Source organism: Anolis carolinensis, chromosome 2 (genome assembly GCF_035594765.1).
Source record: "Anolis carolinensis isolate JA03-04 chromosome 2, rAnoCar3.1.pri, whole genome shotgun sequence".
Classification (NCBI taxonomy): Eukaryota; Metazoa; Chordata; class Lepidosauria; order Squamata; family Dactyloidae; genus Anolis; species Anolis carolinensis.
In genome coordinates this window covers 34,055,275-34,079,835 of record NC_085842.1, presented here as the reverse complement: position 1 = coordinate 34,079,835, position 24,561 = coordinate 34,055,275, and the positions used below count along the sequence as shown (strand labels likewise).

At 39.9% G+C, this 24,561-nt stretch overlaps 1 protein-coding gene across 4 annotated transcripts in view; it reads left to right on the top strand.

Annotated features, from left to right (window-relative positions):
• Positions 1–3,101, top strand: part of iho1 (interactor of HORMAD1 1) — a 46,914-nt gene extending 43,813 nt beyond the window's left edge. For 2 of the 4 annotated variants that reach the window (XM_008122614.3, XM_062973756.1), the window contains exon 8: positions 1,342–3,101. In XM_008122614.3, the coding sequence (XP_008120821.2) occupies positions 1,342–2,415 (1,074 nt within the window). In that variant the 3' untranslated portion in view covers positions 2,416–3,101. The remainder of the gene's footprint in view (positions 1–1,341) is intronic. The other 2 variants (XM_062973757.1, XM_062973758.1) reach the window with 2 other exon arrangements.
• The last annotated feature ends 21,460 nt before the right edge of the window (positions 3,102–24,561 follow it).

Below are 24,561 nucleotides of genomic sequence, written 5' to 3'. Positions count from 1 at the left end.
GAGCACAAGGAACACAAAACAAATAAGGTAAGGCTAGATATGCTACTTCCTTTTTAAAAAAATACAAAAAATTACACATGCAAAAATGAAGGTATGACAACAAATACCATTAGAAATGCTACATCTTATCATCACAAGCCGAGCAATTTTTATGATACATAAAAGAAAAGTCGGTAGAGGCATATATGTCTGTGTACATTATTTAGTGCATATTGAAATATATAAGGAAATGACAAAGAGGAAAGTATAAACTAGCTATGCTCTCTCCTTAGGCACAACTCGTTTTTTGTTAAATTTGCAAATCAATTGTATTAATAAAAAAAGACAACTAGGAAGGAGCAGGACAACAACCCATTCTTATTTTGGGAAGGAGCTATTTCTGATAAGCATAGGTTGGGTGGGAAAAATATGGGTGGGTGGATAAAAAATGAGTAAAAACCATCCTACATATCTGAAATGTATTGAAAGGTGATAAGAAATTTTAATAGCTATTAGGATTTCTTCTCCCCATTGGCAGAATGAAGTTTTCTGCCTCAAGCAGCAGAAACAATGGGTTGATCATGGATAGATACTGAAAAAAACATATTTTGGATTCTGTATGCTTGCAGATGGTCTGAATTTATTCTTTAAAAGCCCAGGATGTTTTGGCCGTACATAAATTGGACCCAAAGAAGGCCAATCTGTTTATCTACAGGCCGAAATGTGTTGGGTTCTTAAAGAATAATTCAGACTATCTGCAAGCATGTGGAGACCAATTCCTTTCTTCACCTGCTCATGGTGAATGTCGCATGTGAGCCAGTCCATTTATTTCTGGAAATCAGGAAAAATACTGTTCAGCAATCAACTTACTATAAATGTTCTCATAATTTCTTTGCACAGACATACATTTCATGTCAGGCAAAAGTTGCAGATGTTATCATCTGTAAAAGTAATGCTTCTTTAAATGTTTTTATGGGCATTTATGTGATGGCTGTTTGTTTTGCTTTCCAAACACATCTAACTCTGACAAAATAAATATTTTTGCCATTTTCTGTCACACACACAAATGTATAGCCCTTTTCCAAATTTCCTGTGTGAGCATTTTTCAGTTTGTTGGTTAAGCAGTGTACATTATTGGCATTAATCCACTTTGATTTTTGAATCAAAGGCATTATCTTTTCTAGATTTTAAAACAGAACTTGGAAAGGTTTTTTTTTTTTTACTGCAGGATTTTTTTGTGCATCTCCCAGCCTGCACAATCAGTGATCCTGCGTAAGAGCTTCTGGGAGATGTTCAAAAAGCATCTTTCCCAAGCTATGGTTTAAATCTACGTTACCTAATTATATTCTTTCTCTTCCTCAGAAAGACATAGAAATCTCTGATCTGAAAGCCAACCTGCAATCATTAAAAGAGAGTCTGGAGCAATTAACAACCCAGCAGAAAGAGCAGCACCTGAACCTCTGTGAGCAAATTGGCCTCATGCAGATCCCCCGTCTTCTCACTGAGCTGCAGGCATTCATTTCTTCCCCCAGAGCACCCACTCAGATAAAGGACAATGCCTCCCAAACATCTCCCAACATGATGTTGACACAACAACCTCATGATTGTCACGGAAATATTTCAAAGACGTCTCCTGGAAACAAGGTTGTTTCTATGATTGCTTCTCCACAAAGTAAAAAAAATCTTGACATGCAGCAACAGAGTGGCCATATTGCAGCTAGGGGCCAAGATGCAAACAATAGCATTTACATCAGCTGCTCCACTGCAGCTGTCCCTAGTAGTAGCCCCGAGGGGTGCTGGCCATTTACTCAAGACCTATATCAAGCCACTCCCATCAGGAAAGTCCTTAAAAGAGACAACCGGGGGAAAAGACTTACTCTTAGGAGACCTTTACAGCAGAACCAGACTCGCATTAGCAACACACTCCTACAAAACCATGCTGAGGAGCACAAAAACAGAGTATTGTCCACAAATGGGAACATGCCAAATAAAGGTAGAGGAAGGGGAGTCAGAAAGAAAAAGTCGAAAATGTGGGGCCACAAGAAAAGCCTTTACTCTTCTAAGAAAGAAAGAAATTACTTGATGTATATTAATGCCGATGTGAAGCAAAATATAAATGGGAGAGGGTGTTCTAATTTGGAGAAGACCCAATACTCTTTTAACCCAGGTAGTTCTAGCTTGGCACCTTCCCCAGCTGTGCTCCAGTCCCAGGAAAATGTACAGTGTGCAGCCAGTGTACAAGGGATACCTGGAGTTCAAAACAGGATGGGCCTTTCTAGCACAAAAAATAATCGTTTTTTCTGGGCAAACTCCTCTCCAGATAGTTGTTTATCCCCAAAGTGGTTTCATCTTTTTGAGAACAACTCACCTTCCTCATCCCAGAAGGAAAGCAAAAAGTATTGCCCAATATTTTTTGACAGTGAATATTCCGACTAAAAGAGTTCTGTACATGTCTGATCTCTGGAAATATGAGATCTGTTTTGTATGTGTTTCTGTAAAATACTGTAAATATTATTGTACATCACAAATAGTAATCTCCCATACTCGGCACCATTACAATACCTCTGACTTAAGAGCAAAATGATGTATTACTTGTTCCTTAAAAAGACGGCTTACCTGGAAGCATTCTGGGAATAGTCTTTGCCACATTTTCCATTTCTTCATCACTAGTAGAAACATATGTTTTATACAGATTTATCTTATGTTTATTTTAATACAATATCTCCCTGAACCTGCCCTCCCCCTATATCCATCCAGAAAGAATAATTGTTTTCTGTGGCCAGACTTGTGCAAAATCCAGTCCAGAAAATTCATTTTATCCCCATGCCAAAACTCTTGAGGGAGAATTGTATGTGTGTCTGGACTCTTACAGTTCAGATTTTTCCTTCATAAAGGAATCACTCACTTTTTTTCTCCCAAAGGAATGCCATGTTCTCTAGCCTCTTCATAATATTTGTTATACTGAAAGAGGCATCGCATCCACTGTTTACTCCATTGTCAGAGGAAGATGGGTTGTGTGGGTTTGGGCACCAGAACAAAGTCAAGCATGCAGTTTCTTTATTCATGATGAGTCTATTTGAAAATGTGTTGATTTAGCAGCATAATAAAAGTTGCAAAGATTCTGGCTTTAGTTCTCAGTGGGCTACCAATCCGTTTGGAAATGTTTGGGTTTTTTTTTAATTTGCTGCCGGTTTGATGTGACACATATCTCACAGCAATGTGGGAGAACACTGTAGGGAAGCAGCTCCCATGTGGCTTGCTGTATATGTGATGAACTCTTTTATTTAGAAGAAAGCATTTATGAGTTTGCAAAGAACTCTTCCACTTCTTGTATCTACCAAATAATTAACCAAATAACAACTCATGGTAACCCAGGAAAACACTGCCTTTATTTGAGGAGGCTTACAACCCTCTCTTCCTTCTACTGTTTTCTGCTCTAGTGAGAGTCTTCAAATTATCAACCATTCTTTCCCCTTAGAAGTCTGCCATTTTCCATATCTGGAACAGGAACAGTATTGCCATTTGACAGATATTTCTCATCATCACTGTAACAGGGTTGATGGACAACAAAGCCAATCTGGTTTTAGCTTTTAATATACCACTCAGTAGGATGGGGATCACTTTCCCTGTATCTTTCAGAGCATAGTCATTGTACAGTGTTAGTATCTTATAGATCAGAAGTATCTGAAAGCTGTAAGAATGCAGAAAAAGCAAAATACTATGATAGCATTATTTGACTTTTTCTGACTACCTCACAGTTAGAATCATCTCTGCTAAAGATATTAAATGGCATGTTGTCACTAACTTCTGCAAATTCAAGTAAAGTACAATATACAGTTTCTAGTGAAATCTTCCGACCCTTGCATGAAACTTTTCCTCAGGGCTGTATTTCTCAGTCTTATTAGGCATCCATTGTCGATTATTTATCACTTAGACCCTTGAAGGCATTATCAAGAAGTATATCACATTTTTCAAGGTGTGCATTTTATACAATCTTCTGTCTCTGGCTATGGGGTTACTTTAGTAATTACTAGGTAATTATATTAAAGCAGTAATATAAAGACCATATGGTCTGACCAAAATATAATAGTACTAAATAATATTGGGTTCCACCAAGAAAAGTCCCATCCCTTTATATTTAAATACTATATATTGGTAACATTGCATCAATCTACAATATTTAGATCAAGAGGGATGGGACTTTTATTGGTGAAACCCAATATTATGTAAAGTAATCATATTTTGGAAACTGCTGATCTGGATTTGTAATGTTACTACCCTATATTCTCATGTATACACCTAGAAATTTTAGTCAAGAAATCAGTCTAAAAACCTGTGTCATTTTACCCATATGTCAATCTGACTACGGTGCCTTAGTTCTTACCAAAAAGGGAACCATCTCCTTCTTTTAAGTAGGATGGCAAAAGAGTTTAGTCCATCACAGGAGAACCTGAAAAAAGCACCGGCCTCTGCACTCTCTGCTTTGGAGCTGCTTCGCGCATTTTTTAATTTGTTGGTAGGGAAATGTTGGTGGCAGCTAAGGGCAGATGGCACCTCCCCCCCCCCCCCCCCCCGGCGCAGGATCCTTTAATTTATCCTTGGGTCATATCAAAATCCATAATTTTGTCCTCCAAACCCACCAACTACTTATATGTTTGTGCATACAGTAATCGCAAGCTTGCCCAGTACAGAAACAGCTATGACGCTTAGAAGCAAATGTATTTTGTGGTGGATCACATGCTGACCCAAGACATTTTTGCCACCTGAGGCACCCATCTCATTTCCCATACAAGAGCAAGTCTAGGAGTTGAATCTTCGTTCAACACTGCTGATGGGAAGCACAGTAGGCCATGATTGTGCGCTTATTCTGGAAGGACAGCTTAACTTCCAGAAAGAGCACTTGAGGAAGAGGAGTTTGGACTTGAAGCCCTGGTTCAAAGTAGTAGCTCAAAGATGGGATTGTGGTCACATATCACGTTCTGGATCAGATGAATTTAACAAATCTCGCACAGTCAAGTGAATAGTAAATAATTTCCTCCTAAATTAAAGTTTGCCTAAAATGCTAATGGGGAATAAATAAGAATGTCTCTCTTTGCCTCAAGTTTTATGTACAAAATTAAAAGCTAGCCCATAGAGATGGTTAATGCTTCCTAGAAATAAATGAGCCAATGTGATAAATAGGGGATAATTGTTTAACACAAGGAGTTCATTTGCATTTGCCAAACAGCTCTCAAAGTCCCCAAGCTCTGGTAGATGTCTTAGAAGAAAAATGGCTAATTGATGGAAATTAGCATATCCAAGGATCAGAAACTCTTTTATGTAATGCTTCAACTGGCAAATGACTGCAGACTGGGGATCCATTTAAGTATACAAATGGGCTAAGTGCATCACATTTCTGTCCAATAATTGCATTTTACAGACTTGGGAAAGGGGTTTTCAATCACAACTCCCTAAAATAGTAAATTTTCCAACCACTGGTTTTTTTGTTTGTTTGTTTGTTTTTTTGCCCCATCACAAAAAGAAAAGTTGGTAGGTCCTGTGGCAAGAAAATTGTAATGATTCAAAAATAGAGTGAGGAAGACAAGTATATAAATATGACAGGAAGTTTAAAGAATCAAGAAGAGTGAAAAAAAAGCAGGAGGACATAAAGCATGATAACTGTTCTGAAGGCCTTGTACTAAATAATATACCCGATTTATATTAAAGTAGGAATGGCTCCTTATCAAGACAGTCAAATTACAGTAATCCCTCTGTGTGCGGTTTTGACTTTTGTGGATTTGATTCAAAATGTTCTCTCTACGAATCTCTAGGTCTTCCAGTGTGGCTCCATGGCCCTCTAGCACAATTCTTTGTTCAGCTTCCAATGGAAATTGACCACAGAGTCATGTTGCAAGACCTAGACATTCCTATAGAGGTGTTCTCCCAAGTAGACATTTCTTTATTAGTAGTTTTCCACTTTCAGGGGAATCCTGTGCTCCTAACCCAAGTGAATGTGAAGAGAAGACTAGGTATAAAAGGTAAAGATTGACATTAAGTCTAGCTGAATCCGACTGGGGGTTGGAGCGTATTCCCATTTCTAAGCCGAAGACGTCTCCAAGGTCATGTGGCTGACATGACTGCATGGAGTGCAGTTACCTTCCTGTTGGACCGATACCTATTAATATGCTCACATTTGCATGTTTTCAAACTGCTAGGTTGACAGAAGCTGTGGTTAAAAGTGGGAAGCTCACTCCGCTTCCCAGATTCAAAACGCCAACCTTTCAGTCAGCAAGTTCAGCTGCTCAGTGGTTTACCCCGCTGCGTCACTGGGGGCTTTAGGTACAAGAAATAATACTTGATTCTGTCTGAGTAGTGCCATGATACACATTCATTGATAGATGGTATTAGTGACTTCCAGTTTTTGTTGAAAAGAGGAAAATAATTTTTAGGTAGTGTCTTGACTTCTGTGTTTTCCATACACTCCAACTGTCCCAGCTTGGCAGCAACAGTTCCAATTAATCCTCTGTCTTCCCATTTTTTTCTACCACTTTTAAAATGTCACGATTTTTTGCTCTTCCTCTCTTTCCTTCTTTGTCATCATCTTAGCTCAATTGCTGCAAACAGAGTTTAAAGTGCAAAAATTGCTTTGCACTCTATTCACTCAGTAGAGTGAAGGTAGTGGCAAATCTTGGCCTTTTCCAGTAGGCTCAGACAAAAGCAAACAGTGCCTGTCTCTTATATCTTGTGTGTTCCTCATCATTAATAAGTTTTGTTGTCTTGATAAGTCTTAGATCTGACAACCTTAGGATACAAGTAGCCTCAAGTGAACGAGTTTCATGGACCATTCAGGATTTGGCCACCATCGCTGTATCTTTAAATGGGCTGGTAATCATTCACCTCAAATGACTGATAGAAGATTATTTCACTCATGGAATGCCTTTCTGTATATAGGATTGCAACAAACCCCCTGTATCTGTATGAGACAGAATGGACACACACTGCTGCTGCTGCTTAACCTAATTTATCTCAAGTCCCCTGGAAGATAAAGCTGAGAAAATTAATGTTACTCATCTCACTTCTGGTATTTAGGAAGCAGGATCCCATCATTTTCTTTCCTTTTGTAATTCAGCAATGTTCATGCTTCGTTTGGCAAACATGACAAGCTGACATTTTCAATCAGTGCGTCAACCTTCCCTGGGGAACCAGTGCTCAGTGGAAAAGAGACAGCCGCAAAAATGACTCAGGAAGTTTGCAGCCTTCTGGGTGCAAGCGATCATTCTGATGGGATTGTTGTCATGTGTCCAGTCTCCATTCACTCCCCATCCGTCCATCCTTTCGTAGTTGTTACTAGATGGTAAGAAGCTCTCACTGATCAGACTACAGTGGCCAAACTGATACCTCCAGGAAACCCATAAATGAGACATGAGACAACAGTTTCTGTGCAACAACATTCCTAGGCATGGATATGAATATACAAATCCCATTCAGCTACTATGGCAAAAAGTGCCCTTCTTTCAGTTTCACAGATTTTACACTCACGGCTGGACTGTTGACCTGAAGGTTGGGTTGCTGACCTGAAAGTTGCCGGTCCAAATCCGCAAAATGGCGTGACTCCCATCTGTGAGCTCTAGCTTGCAGGGACATGAGGGAAGCCTCCCTGCAGGATGGTAATACATCCGGCCGTCCCCTGGACAACATCTCTGTAGACGGCCAATTCTCTCACATCAGAATTGCAGTATGTTCTCACGTTGCTTCTGACATGATAAAAAAAAATCTGAGCTTTGCCACTGCTTCCTGAAATTGAGGCAGTTTAAAGAAGTCTAACCATTTATTTCAAAGAAAAGTTGCACTGTCTTGCAGCTATTATTTAAGACAGTTTACTAATTAACTGAGATTCAATAATAAACATAGAAAATAGTAATGTTTAAAAGGTAATTTTCATTAAATCAAAGTCACATTTTAATGCCTTTTAAAAGCTGTTTAAAAACAACATGGCATCCCGTCCAAGATCTTTACTTCAGTTCGCAATTGCATGTTTGAATGTTTTTTGAAACAATATTCTGTTGACAAGAGGCAACAAAGAGGTCTCCCCTCATTGCCTGAGCTTTTGTTATTTTAACTGGAGATGCCCTGTTTAGCTTCAAGCCTGGTTTTGGGAACTGTGACACCTTGGAGGTGGTGTTAAACCATTGGTTGAATAATATTGGCTGTGGTGCAAGTGATGCCCTGTGCCACACAAATTCTATTCACTGCACAATTCTATTGTGTCATATCTTCCTCAGCAGAATGGCTCAGCTGCCAGTATACTCTGCCAGCACATCTCAGCTTCTCTACCAGTGCATCACTGTGGTGACAGAATATCAACAATTTTGTCAGCATGGTGAGGTTTTTCCTGAATTCCGAGATCCAGGGCTCATTTACACTAGCCCTAAAACCCAAAGTGAACCAGAAGTTGCTCCTGGAAGTCCATATGACATCCAAGCACGTTGGGTCTTTAACTCAGGATAAACCCGAGTGAAACAGTTTAACCATGTCAAGCAAAGTCAAGGAAAGCTCTGGAGTTTTAGGAAGTTTATATTTTTATTCCTGTATGTGGTTGCATAAGATAAAGGTAAATATTTTCCCTTGACATTAAGTCTAGTTGTGTCTGACTCTGGGGGTTGGTGCTCATCTCCATTTCTCAACCGAAGAGTCAGCGTTGTCTGTAGACACCTCCTAGGTCATGAGGCCAGCATGACTGCATGGAGCGCCGTTATCTTCCCGCTGGAGCGGTACCTATTTATTTGCTTACATTTGCATGTTTTAGAACTGCTAGGTTGGCAGAAGCTCACTCTGTTCCCTGGATTTGAACCGCCAACCTTTCGGTCAGCATGTTCAGCAGCTCAGCGGTTTAACCCGCTGCGCTACTAGTTGTGTAGGCAGGGCCAAATGCACTGCTTTGCCCAGGGCCCTGTAATGTTAAGGCAGCCCTGGCCAGGAGCTCTCCAGACATCCAACAGTGCATGGCAACAAGAAAGGTAAATTTGGTTTTGGTCCAGTTGGGCTATGCTTCATCGCTGCCTTCGGGGCCAATCCAAACCGGCACTGGTATATTTGGCACGTGTCTGTATCTTTCATTCCTGAACATTGCAATTTCATTAGTAGGTTTTCTGGACACTTTAGAATGACATCTCCGAAAATCCCTATCCAAATTAAGGAGGAGTGGAATTGTTATTTAGGAAAGTTTCAATGTTTTAAAATGGGAAACTGCACATCTTCCTAACTCCCTACTTTAGAGTTAGACTGCATAATCACCTTCATTTTATATCTATTATTTAATTTCCAAAAACATTCTCTTAATTGTGCACATTGTACTTTTCCTTCTTGTTTTTACACCATTAATTTTCTTGCTGGATCTGCAGGATAATAAAAGAGAGCAAGAAAGAAGATTTGAATTAAGACGTTTGCCTAATGGAAAATCTTTGCCAAGTGTTTCATTGTGGCCCAGTAATATTTTTCATATAACTGTAATTACGTTTCATTAGATAAGAGAAATTGCCTAGAATTGCTGGTGCCTGGAACAGTTCCTGCACAAAGCAAGTTCGCCTTTCCTGGGCCTAGAATTGCTTTGATTTTCACAGGACTCGTTTTATTTCTGAACTGTACTGCCGTGGCTCCATACTATGCAATCCTGAGATTTGCAGTTTGTTAAGACACCGGTAGTCTTTGGCTGAGAAAGCTAAAGAAGTTGTAAAACTACAACTCCAGGATTCCATAGTATTGAGCCATGGCAGTTAAAGTGGTGTCAAACTAATAATTTTATGGTGTGGGTGAACCTGAATTCAAAGAACAAAAATAGTTTGAACTCAAATTAATCCTGCAAGGTGGAAAGGAGAAAAGAGACTGTCTTTCTTTGCAGATTCTGGCCAAAGCAAACTGCTGCATTGTCTGTGTATTTCTTCTTATTAATAACCGTTACCATCTTGACACACTCTGATGTCGAATGATCACAGCTGGAGGTGTCTCCATTTTCATCTGTGAAATGCTAGAGGGTTATGCATTTGGCATATCCCAGACTTGCTTCTAAACCCACATTCAGGTCCCTCACAGCCAAGAATATTATATATAAGCGGTGAGGTTAGGAAACTTTGGATGACAGCTCCCCAAATCCAAGAACATCAGTGTTGCTGATAAGGAAGCATGGAAGTTGTGATTTAAAAGATCTGAAGGGCCAACAGTCTCCCTATTGCCAATTCCAAGGCAGTCTTCCTTCAGTTCATGAATCCCATTGGCAGTTTTGTACTACAAGTACTATTAGCTTTAGCCAGAATTTCTGAATGGTAAGGAATGATGGGGGATAGAATCCACAACATCTGAGGAAACCAATTCAAGAAGGGCATGTATTTTGTTGTAGCTATACATCTTTTCTCTGAAAGAAGAATAGTTGCTAAACTTTTCAAGACCAGAAAAAAGATTTTTTTGGACTGCCAGCATCCCCCAGCGAACTAGGGTTGTAGGACAAAAAAAAAGGGACTTTGCCCAAGCTCAGGAAGTGGCACAAATCGGTTGAAGTCTATAAGGATTCCTATATCTTTGTTTTGACTCTTAATTCCAAGAGTGAGCAGAAAGTTGATCCAGGTCTATTGATAGATCTCAAGATGGTGTGCATTATGCAGAGATTTCAGCTAGGACCATGAATAAGGAGGCCTGTGCCTAGCAAGTTTCCACTAAACCAGATAAGCTTAGATTGAGTACAAGTACTCAGAGCTGAAGGTTTATTATGATTTAGCCAAATAAGATGCAAGTATAAGCAATGTGCTTCAAAAGCACAAATTTATTGAAAAACAGACATATTATGCAATTCTGACAGCTATTCAGACTTTCCGCTCTCTTCCCTGATTGGCTGAGAAGCACGACCAGCATGGATCTACACAGGGATTTGCCAAAGTTTCCCCTGACATCACAGGCTGAAAGAGGAGATCTCCATGGCGGAAGGAGAACAGCTGGTGGTTGGACAGTTTGAAGGTCCAATCCATTGTGTTAGACTCAAAAGACAAAGAGTGACAGTTTCAAATAATCAGGGGCTTGGCTATCCATTCAGGAAATTAATGATTTCATGTTTTTTGAGCCTCCTTTTCCATGGGAGCAGCATACTCTCAGCTACAGTTAAATGGACAAACATTCTGAGTCATTTTGGTGCCAGGGGATCATCCGTCTTGCATATACACACAAAGGTCCTGATATTATCTGACTTGGGAAATAGCTGGAAGAACTCCGGCCATGATCTCTATTTCAAAAGGATTGTGCAAACTGAAGACAACAGGGAAGTAGCTGCCACGAAGATATATTTTATACACATAAGGATAAACACAGAATAAATGAAAGACAAGTTACATTTAAAATATACATTTATTGACGTGGTAGATCTAATAGAGTTTTAGGGTACAGCTGTTGTTATGTCCTTCCAGAGCTTCTAGAAGCTTTTACATTGCACAACTTTGGAGCCTCAGGAAATGCTTTAATTTTTTTAAAAAAACATATCTCTTGCTATGAGTCTCTTCATTGTTCTTAAAGATTTTGGGAGGGGTGCCATGGCTCAATAACAATTACCTTTGCTGCCGCTACTTCCATTGACTGCAATCATTTCAGGATTTCCTGAGCTCCAGGTCCCTGCACAATCTCCAGAACCAGAAGAGTGAACAAAATAGAGCATGGTTAAAATAAATTTTGGATGTAGACTGCAGTATTTTCAGAGTGGGTTGAGAAAGAGAGAAATGCAATCCACATTATAGTGCCCCATACTCATGGAAATACCTATGTTATTGGAGAATACAGACAGATATCTTGGACAAGAATCATTTCCCCCAGTTCAGTGCCCTTTAGATACATTGGAATATAGTTCCCACGTTTCTCCAGCCAGCAAGGCAGACACTACAAAATGAAATCCAATTTTAAAACAGAAAAGTGTTTGGAGAGGGGAATACTTAAAATAGAAATCAAGGAATGTGGACAATAGTATTCGAAACTTTTCTCCTACCTGTCACCTTTCTGCTACAAATAGTCTCTTTCAGGTGTATTTTCCTTCAATTTCTCAAAATGCCCAATTACCTGCACTCTTAGAAGGTTATGCCACATGGAAGATGTGGCATTCATGTCTGCATCATTATAGCTAGCAGGACATTTCCATCAAGAGGCAGAGAAAGTATCCAGAAAGTTGAGCCAAGCTTTCAATGTTCTGTATTTAAAAGGTAAAGGTTTCCCTTGACGTTAAGTCCAGTCATGTCTGACTCTGGGGGTTGGTGCTCATCTCCATTTCTAAGCCAAAGAGCCAGTGTTGTCCGTAGACACCTCAAAGTTCATGTGGCCGGCATGACTGCATGGAGCGCCGTTACCTTCCCACCGGAGCGGTATCTATTGATCTACTCACATTTGCATGTTTTCCAACTGCTAGGTTGGCAGGAGCTAGAGCTAACAGCGGGCGCTCAAGCCGCTCCTGGGATTTGAACCTGGGACCTTTTGGTCTGCAAGTTCAGCAGCTCAGCACTTTAACGCGGGGCTGTGTTTACAAGCCTTCAAAAAAAATTTTTAGCAGAACTTGGCGGTATCCTTCTCAATAAGATTATACCACATTGCCACCCTGTGGATCCTGTGAGTATCTTCTCAATTCAAATGGACCTCAGATCCACAGGATGTGCTTTCGGGACCTTGTTATCTGCGCAGGATTTGGTTCCAGGACTCCCAGCACCCACCAATGGACACCAAAATCCATAAATGCTCGAATTCCGTTATATACACTGGCATAACATAATGGTATCCCTTATGTTAAATGGTAGTTTCCATCATAATAATGGCTGACAGTAAATTTGTTGTTCTTAGATATAGATCATGCATTTAAAATTAGGGAATTCTGCATCCAAATCTCCCAATATTGCAACTCCCTTTAATGGCGAATTCAGAAAGCACAATAAAAATATCATATTGCACACACAGTACTTTCACAAATTCAATATTTTAAAATCAATTTGGTATTTATTCTGCTTTGATTAAGTGCAGACACTGGTGATCCAGTCCAATTCCTTTTAGAGCATTTGAACAGATTTCTGTGTTTTATATTAGCAAATTAAAATGTTTTGAAATTCTGTTAGAAGACTTTAATCCCTTTTTTATTGTTTGCTCTTTGCTTACTAAACTTACCAAATTGCATGTTACATAATGAAAACTTTCAAAACAAGTGAAAAATAGAGCAAATTTTTCTACTTTGGGGTCAGCGTCCTCTTTAGAAGAGAAATAAAGAAACAAGGAGAAAAAGTAGAAAATAAAACTTTTATAAAGTAACTGTGTAAAAGATGGAAGTCAACCCCTTTTTATTTCTTTTTATTTCTTTTTTATCACTAGTTTTCGTGTTGTAATTTTCTTTTTCTTTTCTTTTTTCCTTTTCTCTCTCCTCCTATTTTAGATTTCTCTTATCCTTTATGTTCACCTTGTTTATTTCTTTTTCTAGAAACTTAATTGTTCTCACACTTTCTCTGTAAATTTTAGTTGGAAACTTAATAAAAACTATTTTAAAAAAATAGAGCAAATTTGAGGTCAGTTTTAAATTTAAAAGACCAAATTCCTGAAATAGGGAGGGGAAAATCAACTAGAATTCAAGTTTATCTAATTATATTAGCTGGCCCTAGAATCGTAGAGTTGGGAGAGATCCCAAGGGCCATCTAGTCCAGCACTTTGCCACATAGGAACATGCTTAAAGCACCCCCAACAGATGGACACTCAATCTTTAAACAGATTAAAGATAATACAGGTGGACCATTTCTTATCTTGAATTCTGAAACACAAAATCTGAAAATTGCCCACTTGGGAGGTTGGGATAATGACACCTTTACTTTCTGATGATTTAATGTACACAAACTTTGATTCATGCAGAAAATTATCCTAAATATGGTGTAAAAATGTACTGTCAGAATATTTGTATAAGTTATATGTGAAATACTTTGGTGTTTAGATTTTAATATAAAATTATTATTATTATTATTATTATTATTATTATTATTATTATTATTATTATTATTATTTAATTCCCCACTTTATCTCCCCAAAGGGGACTCAAAGCAGCTTGACATAAAAGCATTAGCACAGAATTTAAAATATACAAAATTAAGTACACACAGGCAGTTCCAGAGTTACAAACATCCGATTTCTGAATGACTCATAGTTAAGAACAGGTGTGAGACAACAGGAAGTGTGAGAAATCTACCCCTCAGAAGGGACTAATAATAATAATAATAATAATAATAATAATAATAATAATAATAATACCCCCCCCCCCCCCGTAGGTGCCACCTTGCCGTGGTGGGGAGCTTAACTACTCCAATGATAACTGAGGGCTGTGCTGGCGATAGTGTAACTACCGGCAGGTCCAACCAAGCCAGAGAAGTCTCAGCTGAGAAGTAGAACTAAGAGCACCTAACCCATTAGCATTATGGAGAATCAAACCAAAATGAAGTCTATATCACCCAGGATAAAAAGGACCGTGGTAGATGCTGCTGATTTTGGACATCCATCGACAAGTGGGCTACGGAATCAAAATACAAATGAACAGTCACAGAAGCGGCAGAAATATACAATGCCAGAAAACCACACAGTTATGAAATGCTATTACAAATCTAAACCTCAAAGGAGTGGCTACCAAAAAAGGATGCATCAACTATGGAAACAAGAGTACCCTGACTCACAGATAACAGAACCCCGACTGGCTGACCAACGAAGATTCATAATCAGAAATAAAGTGTTCAGTGAAGTTGAACTCACAGAAATCCAGAAAATCTGCAAAGCAAATTACCATCAGACCACAGCACAGACAGCAGCAGAGACTCCAGCAACACTTGGAATGGTGGAACAGATTGAACTAGAAGAAAGTGTTGAGCCTTTGCAAGAATTTGAAGAACCAGTACTTGAAACACCTGCTGAACCACCAGGAACCTTGACAGCAAGACAACAAGAGCTCAAGGATAAGATCATGGCTCATGCTGCAGCAAATGCCATAAGAAAGCGGCTCCCAACTCTAAAAACAGTGCCCAAGAGACACCTGGCGCCTCTCATGAAAGATGTGAATACAGTACTCTCCACTGTCCAAATAACATCAATTGAACAAACAAACCAGTATGCCTACAGTGCAGCAGTGATAGTAACAAAAGAGCTTGGGCTCCTACAACCAAGGTAGCCCCAAAGAAAATCGACTGGAAAACCAAAGTGGAAGGTCAGGCTAGAGCTGAAAATCAAGAAACTTAGATCAGATGCAAGTAACCTGAAAAATATGAAAGAGAAGAAACTGAAGAATGACAAAATCAAGCAATACCTGATTAGAAAGTACTGGCTGAACACCAGAAAAATTGAAGAAGCTTTGGATATCATGAAAGAACAAATTACAGCAACAGCCAGAAAAATTGAAAGATATGAATCCAGAATCATCCAGTAGAGACAAAATCAACTGTTTCAACCAGACCAAAGATGGTTCTACCAGAGTCTGAACCAAACAACAGACACAGTAACCATAAAGCCAGAGAAAACTGCAACAACGAAGTTCTGGAAAGAGCTTTGGGAAAATAATAAGAACTACAACAAAAACACTGGGTGGATGAAGAGGTTTGAAGGAAAATTCTCACAGAACAAAATGGAACAGATGGAAATAACAACTGAAATGATCAGTAAATGAGTGCAAAAAGTCAAGAACTGGAAATCGCCTGGTAGTGATCAACTTCATGGATTTTGGCTCAAACATCTGATTAGTTTACCTGGAAAAATGGCCCAACAATTCAATGAGATGCTGCAGAAAGGAAGTATCAGTGAATGGCTAACAACTGGAAGAACATACCTGATACAAAAGGATCCAGCAAAAGGAGCAGCACCAGGAAACTACAGGTCAATAACGTGTCTGCCCACTATGTTTAAACTACTGACTGGCATCATAGCTGACAGAATTCAAGACTATCTTGAAGAAAAAAACATCTTGCCAGATGAACAGAAAGGCAACAATCAGAAAAGCAGGGGCACAAAAGACCAGTTATTAATTGACAAAATGATTCTGGAGAACTATAAGAGCCGAAAAGCTAATCTTCACATGACGTGGATTGACTACAAAAAGGCCTTTGACTCACTCCCACACAGCTGGATCATCAAGTGCCTGGACGCCATCGGGATTTGTAAAAACGTTGGCACCTTCATTGAAATCATGATGGAGCACTGGGAAACTGAACTGTTTGTTGGAAATGAAAGCTATAGACTTATCAACATCAGAAGAGGAATTTTCCAGGGAGACTCATTGTCCCCTCTGCTTTTCATTATTGCCATGAAAATGGTTAGATATGAGGACTTAATGATTGCTTCATTCCGGCACTTGGATTGCTAATTTAACACAGCCAGTTTTATCTGCAGGCACTGCTGTGTTTAATTTTTTTATTATGTGTCATTTTATGTATGGTTGATGTAAATTTATGTTGTCATAGTCTATATGTTTATGTATAGTTTATTTTATGTTTGGCACTTGTACATCTGTGAGCTGCCTCGAGTCCCTTTGGGGAGATGGTGGCAGATTATTTATTATTATTATTATTGTATTTTTTTATTTTATGACACAGCAAAAAAGATAGATTTCATGCTGGATTTCATTTCACAAAATCACAAGTCGAACACCTCCCAAGTGGTTAGGACTGTGTGATGTATTTTTGGATGATGCGCGCAGATCCCAGTAGGGTGGCCTTTTGCAGTTGGCAAATCGTAATTTTGTCAATGACTATTGTTTCCAAATGCCGGCTGAGATCTTTCGGCACAGCACCCAATGTGCCGATCACCACCGGACCACCCACACTGGTTTCTGCCAGTGTCTTTGAAGTTCAATCTTGAGGTCCTGATAGCGGCTGAGTTTTTCCTGTTGTTTTTCGTCAATGCAACTGTCCCCTGGGATGGCAACATCAATGATCCAAACCTTTTTCTTTTCCACAACTGTGATGTCTGGTGTGTTGTGTTCCAGAACTTTGTCAGTCTGGATTCGGAAGTCCCACAGTATCTTTGCGTGTTCATTTTCCAATACTTTTGCGGGTTTGTGATCCCAACAGTTCTTTTCTGCTGGGAGGTGGTACTTGAGGCATAGGTTCCAATTAATCATTTCGGCCACAAAGTTGTGCCTCTGTTTGTAGTCTGTCTGTGCGATTTTCTTACAGCAGCTGAGGATATATTGTATGACACAGCAAACAAGATAGATATGCTGGATTTCTTCTTCTTCTTGTTGTTGTTGTTGTTGTTGTTGTTGTTGTTGTTGTTGTTGTTGTTTAATCCACATTATATAAGTCTACATCAGTAGTTCTCAACCTTCCTAATGCCGTGGCCCCTTAATACAGTTCTTCATATTGTGGTGACCCCCAACCATAAAATTATTTTCGTTGCTACTTCATGACTGTAATTTTGCTACTGTTATGAACTGTAATGTAAATATCTGATATGCAGGAGGTATTTTTATTCACACGCCCAAATTTGAATTCTGGTGGGGTTGGGAGGGGATCGATTTTGTCATTTGGGAGTTGTAGTTGTTGGGATTTATAGTTAACCTACAATCACCAGTGATGGAACTGAATCAAACTTGGCACACAGAACACCCATGACTAACAGAAAATACTGGAAGGATTTAGTGAGCAATGACCTTGAGTTTTGGAGTTGTAGTTCACCTACATCCAGAGATCAATGTGGACTCCAAACAATGATGGATCTGGACCAAACTTGGCATGAATACTCAATATGTTTGGGGAAAACAGACCTTGACATTTGGTAGTTGTAATTGCTGGAATGTATAGCTCACCTACAATCAAAGAGCCCCTTGAACCCCACTAATGATCGAATTGGGCCAAACTTCCCACAGAGAACCTCCATGACCAACAGAAAATACTGGAGGGATTTGGGTTCTCAGATCATCAGAAATATGTGTTTTCTGATGGGCTTTGGCAACCCCTCTGAAACCCCCCCTTGCCACCCCCCCCCCCCAGGGGTCCCTACCCTCAGGTTAAGAAACACTGGTCTACACTGACCACATAATGCAATTTCAAACTACATTATATGGCAGTGTAAATGTCAGCCACCCGTGTGAACAATTTCAAATTTGGAACATTTTGGAATTCCAAATAAAGAATGATCAATCTGTATGTAAATTTGCACTATACCAAATGAGATTACAAACTGCCTGCAATCTAAGTCTGCAAGTGCTTCCTACATAAATACAAAATCCTTTTGGAAAGGTATGGATTCAACCAGTGTCAGGCCATTTTGCACGTGTTATGTATCACACTCAACCAACATGTAACAAACATTACCTTCTGCAAAGTAAGAAGTGTCAAGCTCATGCTTTCTCAAGACTGTTGTTCTTCTCAGGCAGCAGATATTTTTAGCACATCCAGCATGCGGTTCATGGCTATTTCTGTCTGGTTCATTCCACTTCACCGGACAGTTGCACAGTTAATGCGCCAACAGCCATCTGCTTTCCCTCAGCTTGAACATCTTCATGCAGCATAAAAAAATTCATATTAGGCACACACTTGTGATCTCATGTGCTTCTCCATCATATGCCAAACTGCGCACTTCGGAGTCAGAGGTGAAGCCGAGTGAGTGGGAAACCAAATAATAATGAGCATATGAATACATTGAAACTGATGATAATCAGAAAATCCTAGATTTTGTTTTTGTTCTTTTTGGTCGAGCCACATATATTTTGTTTATTCTGGAATCATCTTCTGATTCCTAATCAATCTAAAACACATACATGTGCGTTTCACCTTAAGAACTGACAAGCATCTCAAGCTCTGAGAATTACCTGGGAAGGAATCCCACGGGAGTATTGCAGCACACCAAAATCCATGGAAGTCACTCTGGACTGTGCTCTGACTTATAAGAAGCACTGTTTGAATATCAAACAAAAAGTGGGTGCTAGAAATAATATCATACGAAACTGGCACAACCTGGGGATCACAACCAGACACAGTGAAGACATCTGTCCTTGCGCTTTGCTACTCTGCCACTGAATACACATGCTCAGTGTCGAATACATCTCACCAGTGGATGTGGCTTTTAATGAGACATGCCGCATTATCACAGGATGTCGATGGCCCACACCACTGGAGAAATTTACTGTTTACTGTTTAGCCAGTATTGCACCACCTGACATCCTCTGGGAAGTAGCATCTTGTAATGTAAGGATCAAGGCATTAACATCTTCATCCCACCCTCTGTTCAAATATCAGACCGCAAGCCAATGCTTAAAACAAGAAACAGCTTCCTAAGATCTACAGAGATACTCACAGAAAAACCCCAGCAAGCAAGAGTCCAAACATGGCAGGCTAAATCCCAGAACCACAATCAGTGGCTTATACTAGATAAGAAACTCCCTCCTGGGCACACAGAAGACTTGGCAACTTGGAAGGCACTGAACAGATTGCACTCTGGCACCACGAGTTGCAGAGCCAATGTTAAGAAATCTTAAGAAATGAGGCTACAAAGTGGAGTCCACAACATGCGAGTATGGAGAAAAGCAAATCACAGACCACCTACTGCAATGCAGCCTGAGCCCTGCCACATGCACAACGGAAAACATTTTCACAGCGACACCAGAGGCACTCCAAGTGGCCAGCTTTTGGTCAAAGGAAGTTTAGTATAATGCCAAATTTTTAATTTTGTTTGTAGTTTTTCTATACATTATAACTGTATTCTCAATTCGCCTCTGACACGATAAATAAATAAATTCCAGAATCCTGGTACAATCAGAGATTTTTAAATAATAGCTTCGGAGGTTGGTTTCTTTTAACTCAATAAAATTGGAAAGAACAGAGATAAAATCTGGGACTTTTTTGGTCAGCTTGGATTGTCCCATGAAGTTGCATTAAGGAAAAGAAAACATGAAGGACCCGAGTCCTCTTGGGAAGAGAGGGCAGGTTAAAAATAAAGATGATGATGAAGACAACAACGATTATTATTATTATTGCTGCCTGGCTGTGAGCAAAATTGCCCACAAAGCCGGCCCTACCATTGGACATAGCAGAGGGTGCATCTACACACTGTAGAATTAATGCAGTTTAATACTACTTCAGCTGCCATGACTCAGTGCTATGGAAGCCTGGGATTCACAGTTTTGTGAAGGACGAGCTCTCTTTGGCAGAGAAAGCTAAATATCTATTAAAAGTACTGTGTTTGACCTATGGTAGTTAAAGTGGCATCAAAACTACATTCATTATGCAATGAAGATGCACCCTTGGAGGCACCAACACCACTTCCATTGATCTGAATCCTATTGTTAGTTCCAAGCAGAAGACACCCATTGAATGAGCAAGAATATATTTAAATCCATGCAACAATTGATTCATTGCGACTCCTCTATTTGGGAGAAACTAATAGGAAACAAGCCATTGTATGCAGGGAAATTCTATGCAGAAATTAAACACTTTCAGAGAGAAAGAAACATCTTCTCTGATTTCATTTTTCTACAAAAGGTATATGCTCAAAAGGTAGAGTTCATCAAAAAGAAAAAAGTTGGCAACCCAATAATTTTAGCAGAAGAGGCATTAACAGGAGAGTATGTTGTGCTATCTCTAGCATCTACTTAGTTATTAGGCCCCTCCCACACAGCTGTATAAAATCCACATTGAACTTGATTTTATGGCAGTATGGACTCAGATAACCCAGTTCTAAACATAATTGTAGATTATTTGCCTTATTATTCTGGGTTATATGGCTGTGTGGAAGGGCCCTTAGTAGTAAAGCAACCTGAACAAATCCAACCAGAGATGAATAGCTTGAGTTCCAAATACTAGAGCTATGGTGAAGAATATATGAGCTCAGTGTTGCATCTGGCAGTGTTTTTGCCTCTAGGTGGTGTCTGGAGACTGTGGCATAGACAATAATTCAACACTACACATCTTTCCCATTTATTTTCCTTTTCCCTTTTTTGGCTGGTGACAGCTCTATCTATCCCCCTATCAAGAGAGCGCTGTGAACCCAACCATTTGGGTCAAATTTGGCACACATACCCACCATCTAAAATATTGGTGAGTTTTGGGGTGTTGAAATTTGGCACACATAATGACCATGACCAACTTAAAGTACTGGTGAGGTTTAGGGGGCAATGACAGTGGACAACTGGAGTTATAGTTCACCCATATGCGAAGTGCACTGTGAAGCCCACCAATAATGGATCTGGACCAAACTTGGTACATATACCCACCATTACTAATTTTACATCCTACTGGGATTTGGAGGGGGATTGACTCAGCATGATGGGAGTCTAGTCCACCCATATTCAGAGTGCACTGTGAACCCCACCAACAATGGAATATGGCCAAGCATGAATCTGGGAAAGACAGAAAAGATAAAACATGAAATGAAATGCATGGACATTGCATCAATTGTGTGAGCAAGCTAAATTGGACAGGAATGGGATATTTTCAATCAGGTTATTATTTAGTATTTTCTTAACAAAATGAAAGTCAAAGAAGAAATTGTCGGCCTTAATAACAGAATGAGAGATAGCAAAAGCAGTCAGGGGGAACACAATGAGATGTGCCTGAATATTATGAAATGAGATACCAGGGGAAAAACTATTCATATAACCATGATTCAAGTTTATGCTCCAACCACAGAGACAGATGAAGAAGAAATCAAAGGATTCTACATGGTTGTACAGGAGGATTGTAGAGGTGTTGATGATCATAGGTGATTGAAATGCAAAAGAAGGAAACAGAGTAGAACCAACATTGTATGTGAATGTGGGTTAGAACTGAGAAACAAATTAGGAGAAAGGCTAATTGAATTTTATAAGGCCAACAGTGTGTTTCAAGCAATCAAAATGCACATGTGGACTTCACTAAAGGGGTAATACAGAAATCAAACACATTGAGTTAATGGAAGCAGAAAATGAAGAAGTTCCTTCTTACTGCAAAAACAAGACAAGGAGCAGGATGTAGCACAAACTCTGAACTGCTAAATGTCATTAGAATGATAGAATCATAGAGTTGGAAGAGACCTCATGGGCCATCCAGCCCAACCCCCATGGAGTGTCTTTCATGGCCCATGGAGTGTCTTTCAACTGTGATTCTATGCTTCTATGATAATCTGTTGGCTGCATAACTCCCACCCCTAGTTAACAAAGAGACCGACCAGTTCTTGTTACTTTGCTGATTTCTTTGTACTTGAAGCTGCGGTTGACTGACCTCCCAGTCTGCCCTGCAGCAAATCCACCGATTAGCTGCCCCGTGCTCTGCAAACTATGCTTTTATGCTCAGATCTCTCCACTAGCATTCCCCAAATTCCACGGGTTTAAAGGTCCCTGCCCCAGACCCGGCAAAGGCAGTTTTGAATCCCCTAACAATAAGATATGAGATCCACAGAGAATCTATGGACCCAAATCCTCTTTAGGCAGGAGCAATATCCAGGGATTTTCTGTTCAACAACAACAGGTCACAGACTGAAACGTAATAAATACCAAAACGGGCCTAAATGTGGATGGTAAAAAAATGTATTTTTCCCCTTCATTCACATTTTTAAAATTCAAGGATTTTTCTGCCTTGAGATGTGAGAAGTCAACCAATTGGTCTAGCCTCAATCACACTATGTAACAAAATTTGAAAAAAAATCTGTTCCTGGTTTGAAAGTGTTATTCTTGATTAATTGTGTGGTACATAGGTTGCTGTGAGTTTTCTGGACTGTATGGCCATGTTCCAGAAGCATTATGTCCTGATTTTTCGCCACATCTATGGCAGGCATCCCCAGAGGTTGTGAGGTCTGTTGGAAACTAGGCAAGTGGGGTTTGTCTATCTGTGGAATGTCCAGGGTGGGAGAAAGAACTCTTGTCTTTTGGAGGCAAGTGTGAATGTTGCAATTGGTCAGCTTGATTGGCACTGAATAGCCTTGCAGCTTCAAAACTTCGCTGCTTCCTGCCTGGGGGAATCCTTTTTTGGGAGGTGTTATCTGGCCCAGCTTGTTTCCTGTTTGGAATTCCCCTGTGTGGTACTTACTTTGAAAGTAGTTACTATACTCCAAAAACTTCATTTTTGTGGCTGCCACAAACTATGTTGAATTAGTTGAGACTCAATGAGATATAAATTGAAAAAAATATAGCAAAATGTGCTGCAGGATGTCCCGCTTTTCCATGTTTTTATGATAGAACCAATTAGGAAAGGACATTTATAACCCAGGGACAAAAATCGTGTTACATAATGTAACTAAACCTCTTCAGATTACAACCCTCGTTTGATTCATTACTACATCTTTTAAGGAGGATATTGGTTACTTAAGCTACGGCAATGTAATATGAGTATATAACACAGCTTGGGTATCTCCATTCTGGCTGGTTACATTATAGCTGATTAATAATATTTACAAAATCTTTGTAAACATTTATGTATCGTCAGCCCTCCACATTTGTAGGTTTGACTTTTGATTATATTGCTAGGCATCCAGGTATCAAAACAGCCAGTAATAATTGACTGTCCTCACATGACTCTGGGGCCGCAGGAAAATGGGGTGGAATAGACTATACCAGGCATGGGCAAACTTGGGCCCTCCAGGTGTTTTGGACTTCAACTCCCACCAACCCTAATAGCCTCAGGCCCCTTCCTTTTCCCCCTCAGCCGCTTAAGCGGCTGAGGGGGAAAAGGAAAGGGCCTGAGGCTGTTAGGAATGGTGGGAGTTGAAGTCCAAAACACCCGGAGGTCTCAAGTTTGCCCATGCCTTGTCTATATGCAAGGAGGAAGGGAAGGGAAGATAACACTTGATATGTATGAACAGATGCCAAATAGTTAATCAACTAAATGTATTGTGTGTATTGTACTGTCTATTGTATTTATTCCTTGGCCAGGCAATAGGGAGGTTTTGTTTGGTGGATTATAAAAAGCAACAGCCTTGAGAAAGCTCGTTTATCTCCTGTCTGGTGGTATACTCATTACATACAAAGTTGCTCTTGCTTGTTTTGACTGTTTGACAAAGTTGGCATATTTTGGCACGAATCCTATGGGTTTGTCCTAACCAGAGCAAAAACACATTGATTCTGTGTTGACTCACAAGGAAAGTGTAGCATAGTGGTTTGAATGCCAGCCCAAGACTCTGGGAGGTCCAGCTTTGAATCCCTGGGCCCTTCCACACAGCCATATAACCCAGGATATAAAGGTAGAAAATTCCACAATATCTGTTTTGAACTGGGTTATCTGAGTCCACATTGCCATATATTCCAGTTCAAAGCAGAAAATGTGGGATTTTATTCAGATGTGTGGGAGGGGCCCCTATTGCACTTCTGCTAAAGTTGCAAAGTGTCTTTTAAAACACCAAAAGCAGTGTGAAGAGGAGGGTAGCAATGCCAGTAAGCAGTAACTAACCAAAATCATGGAAATAACACAGGATAGCGGCTCCATGTAATAGTGTACTATGAGAAACTGTGGGCCCTTCCACACATCTCCATATCTCAGGATATCAAGGCAGAAAGGAGCCCTTGGTGGCACAGTGTGTTAAAGCGCTGAGCTGCTGAACTTGCAGACCAAAAGGTCCCAGGTTCAAATCCCGGGAGCGGAATGAGCGCCCGCTGTTAGCCCCAGCTCCTGCCAA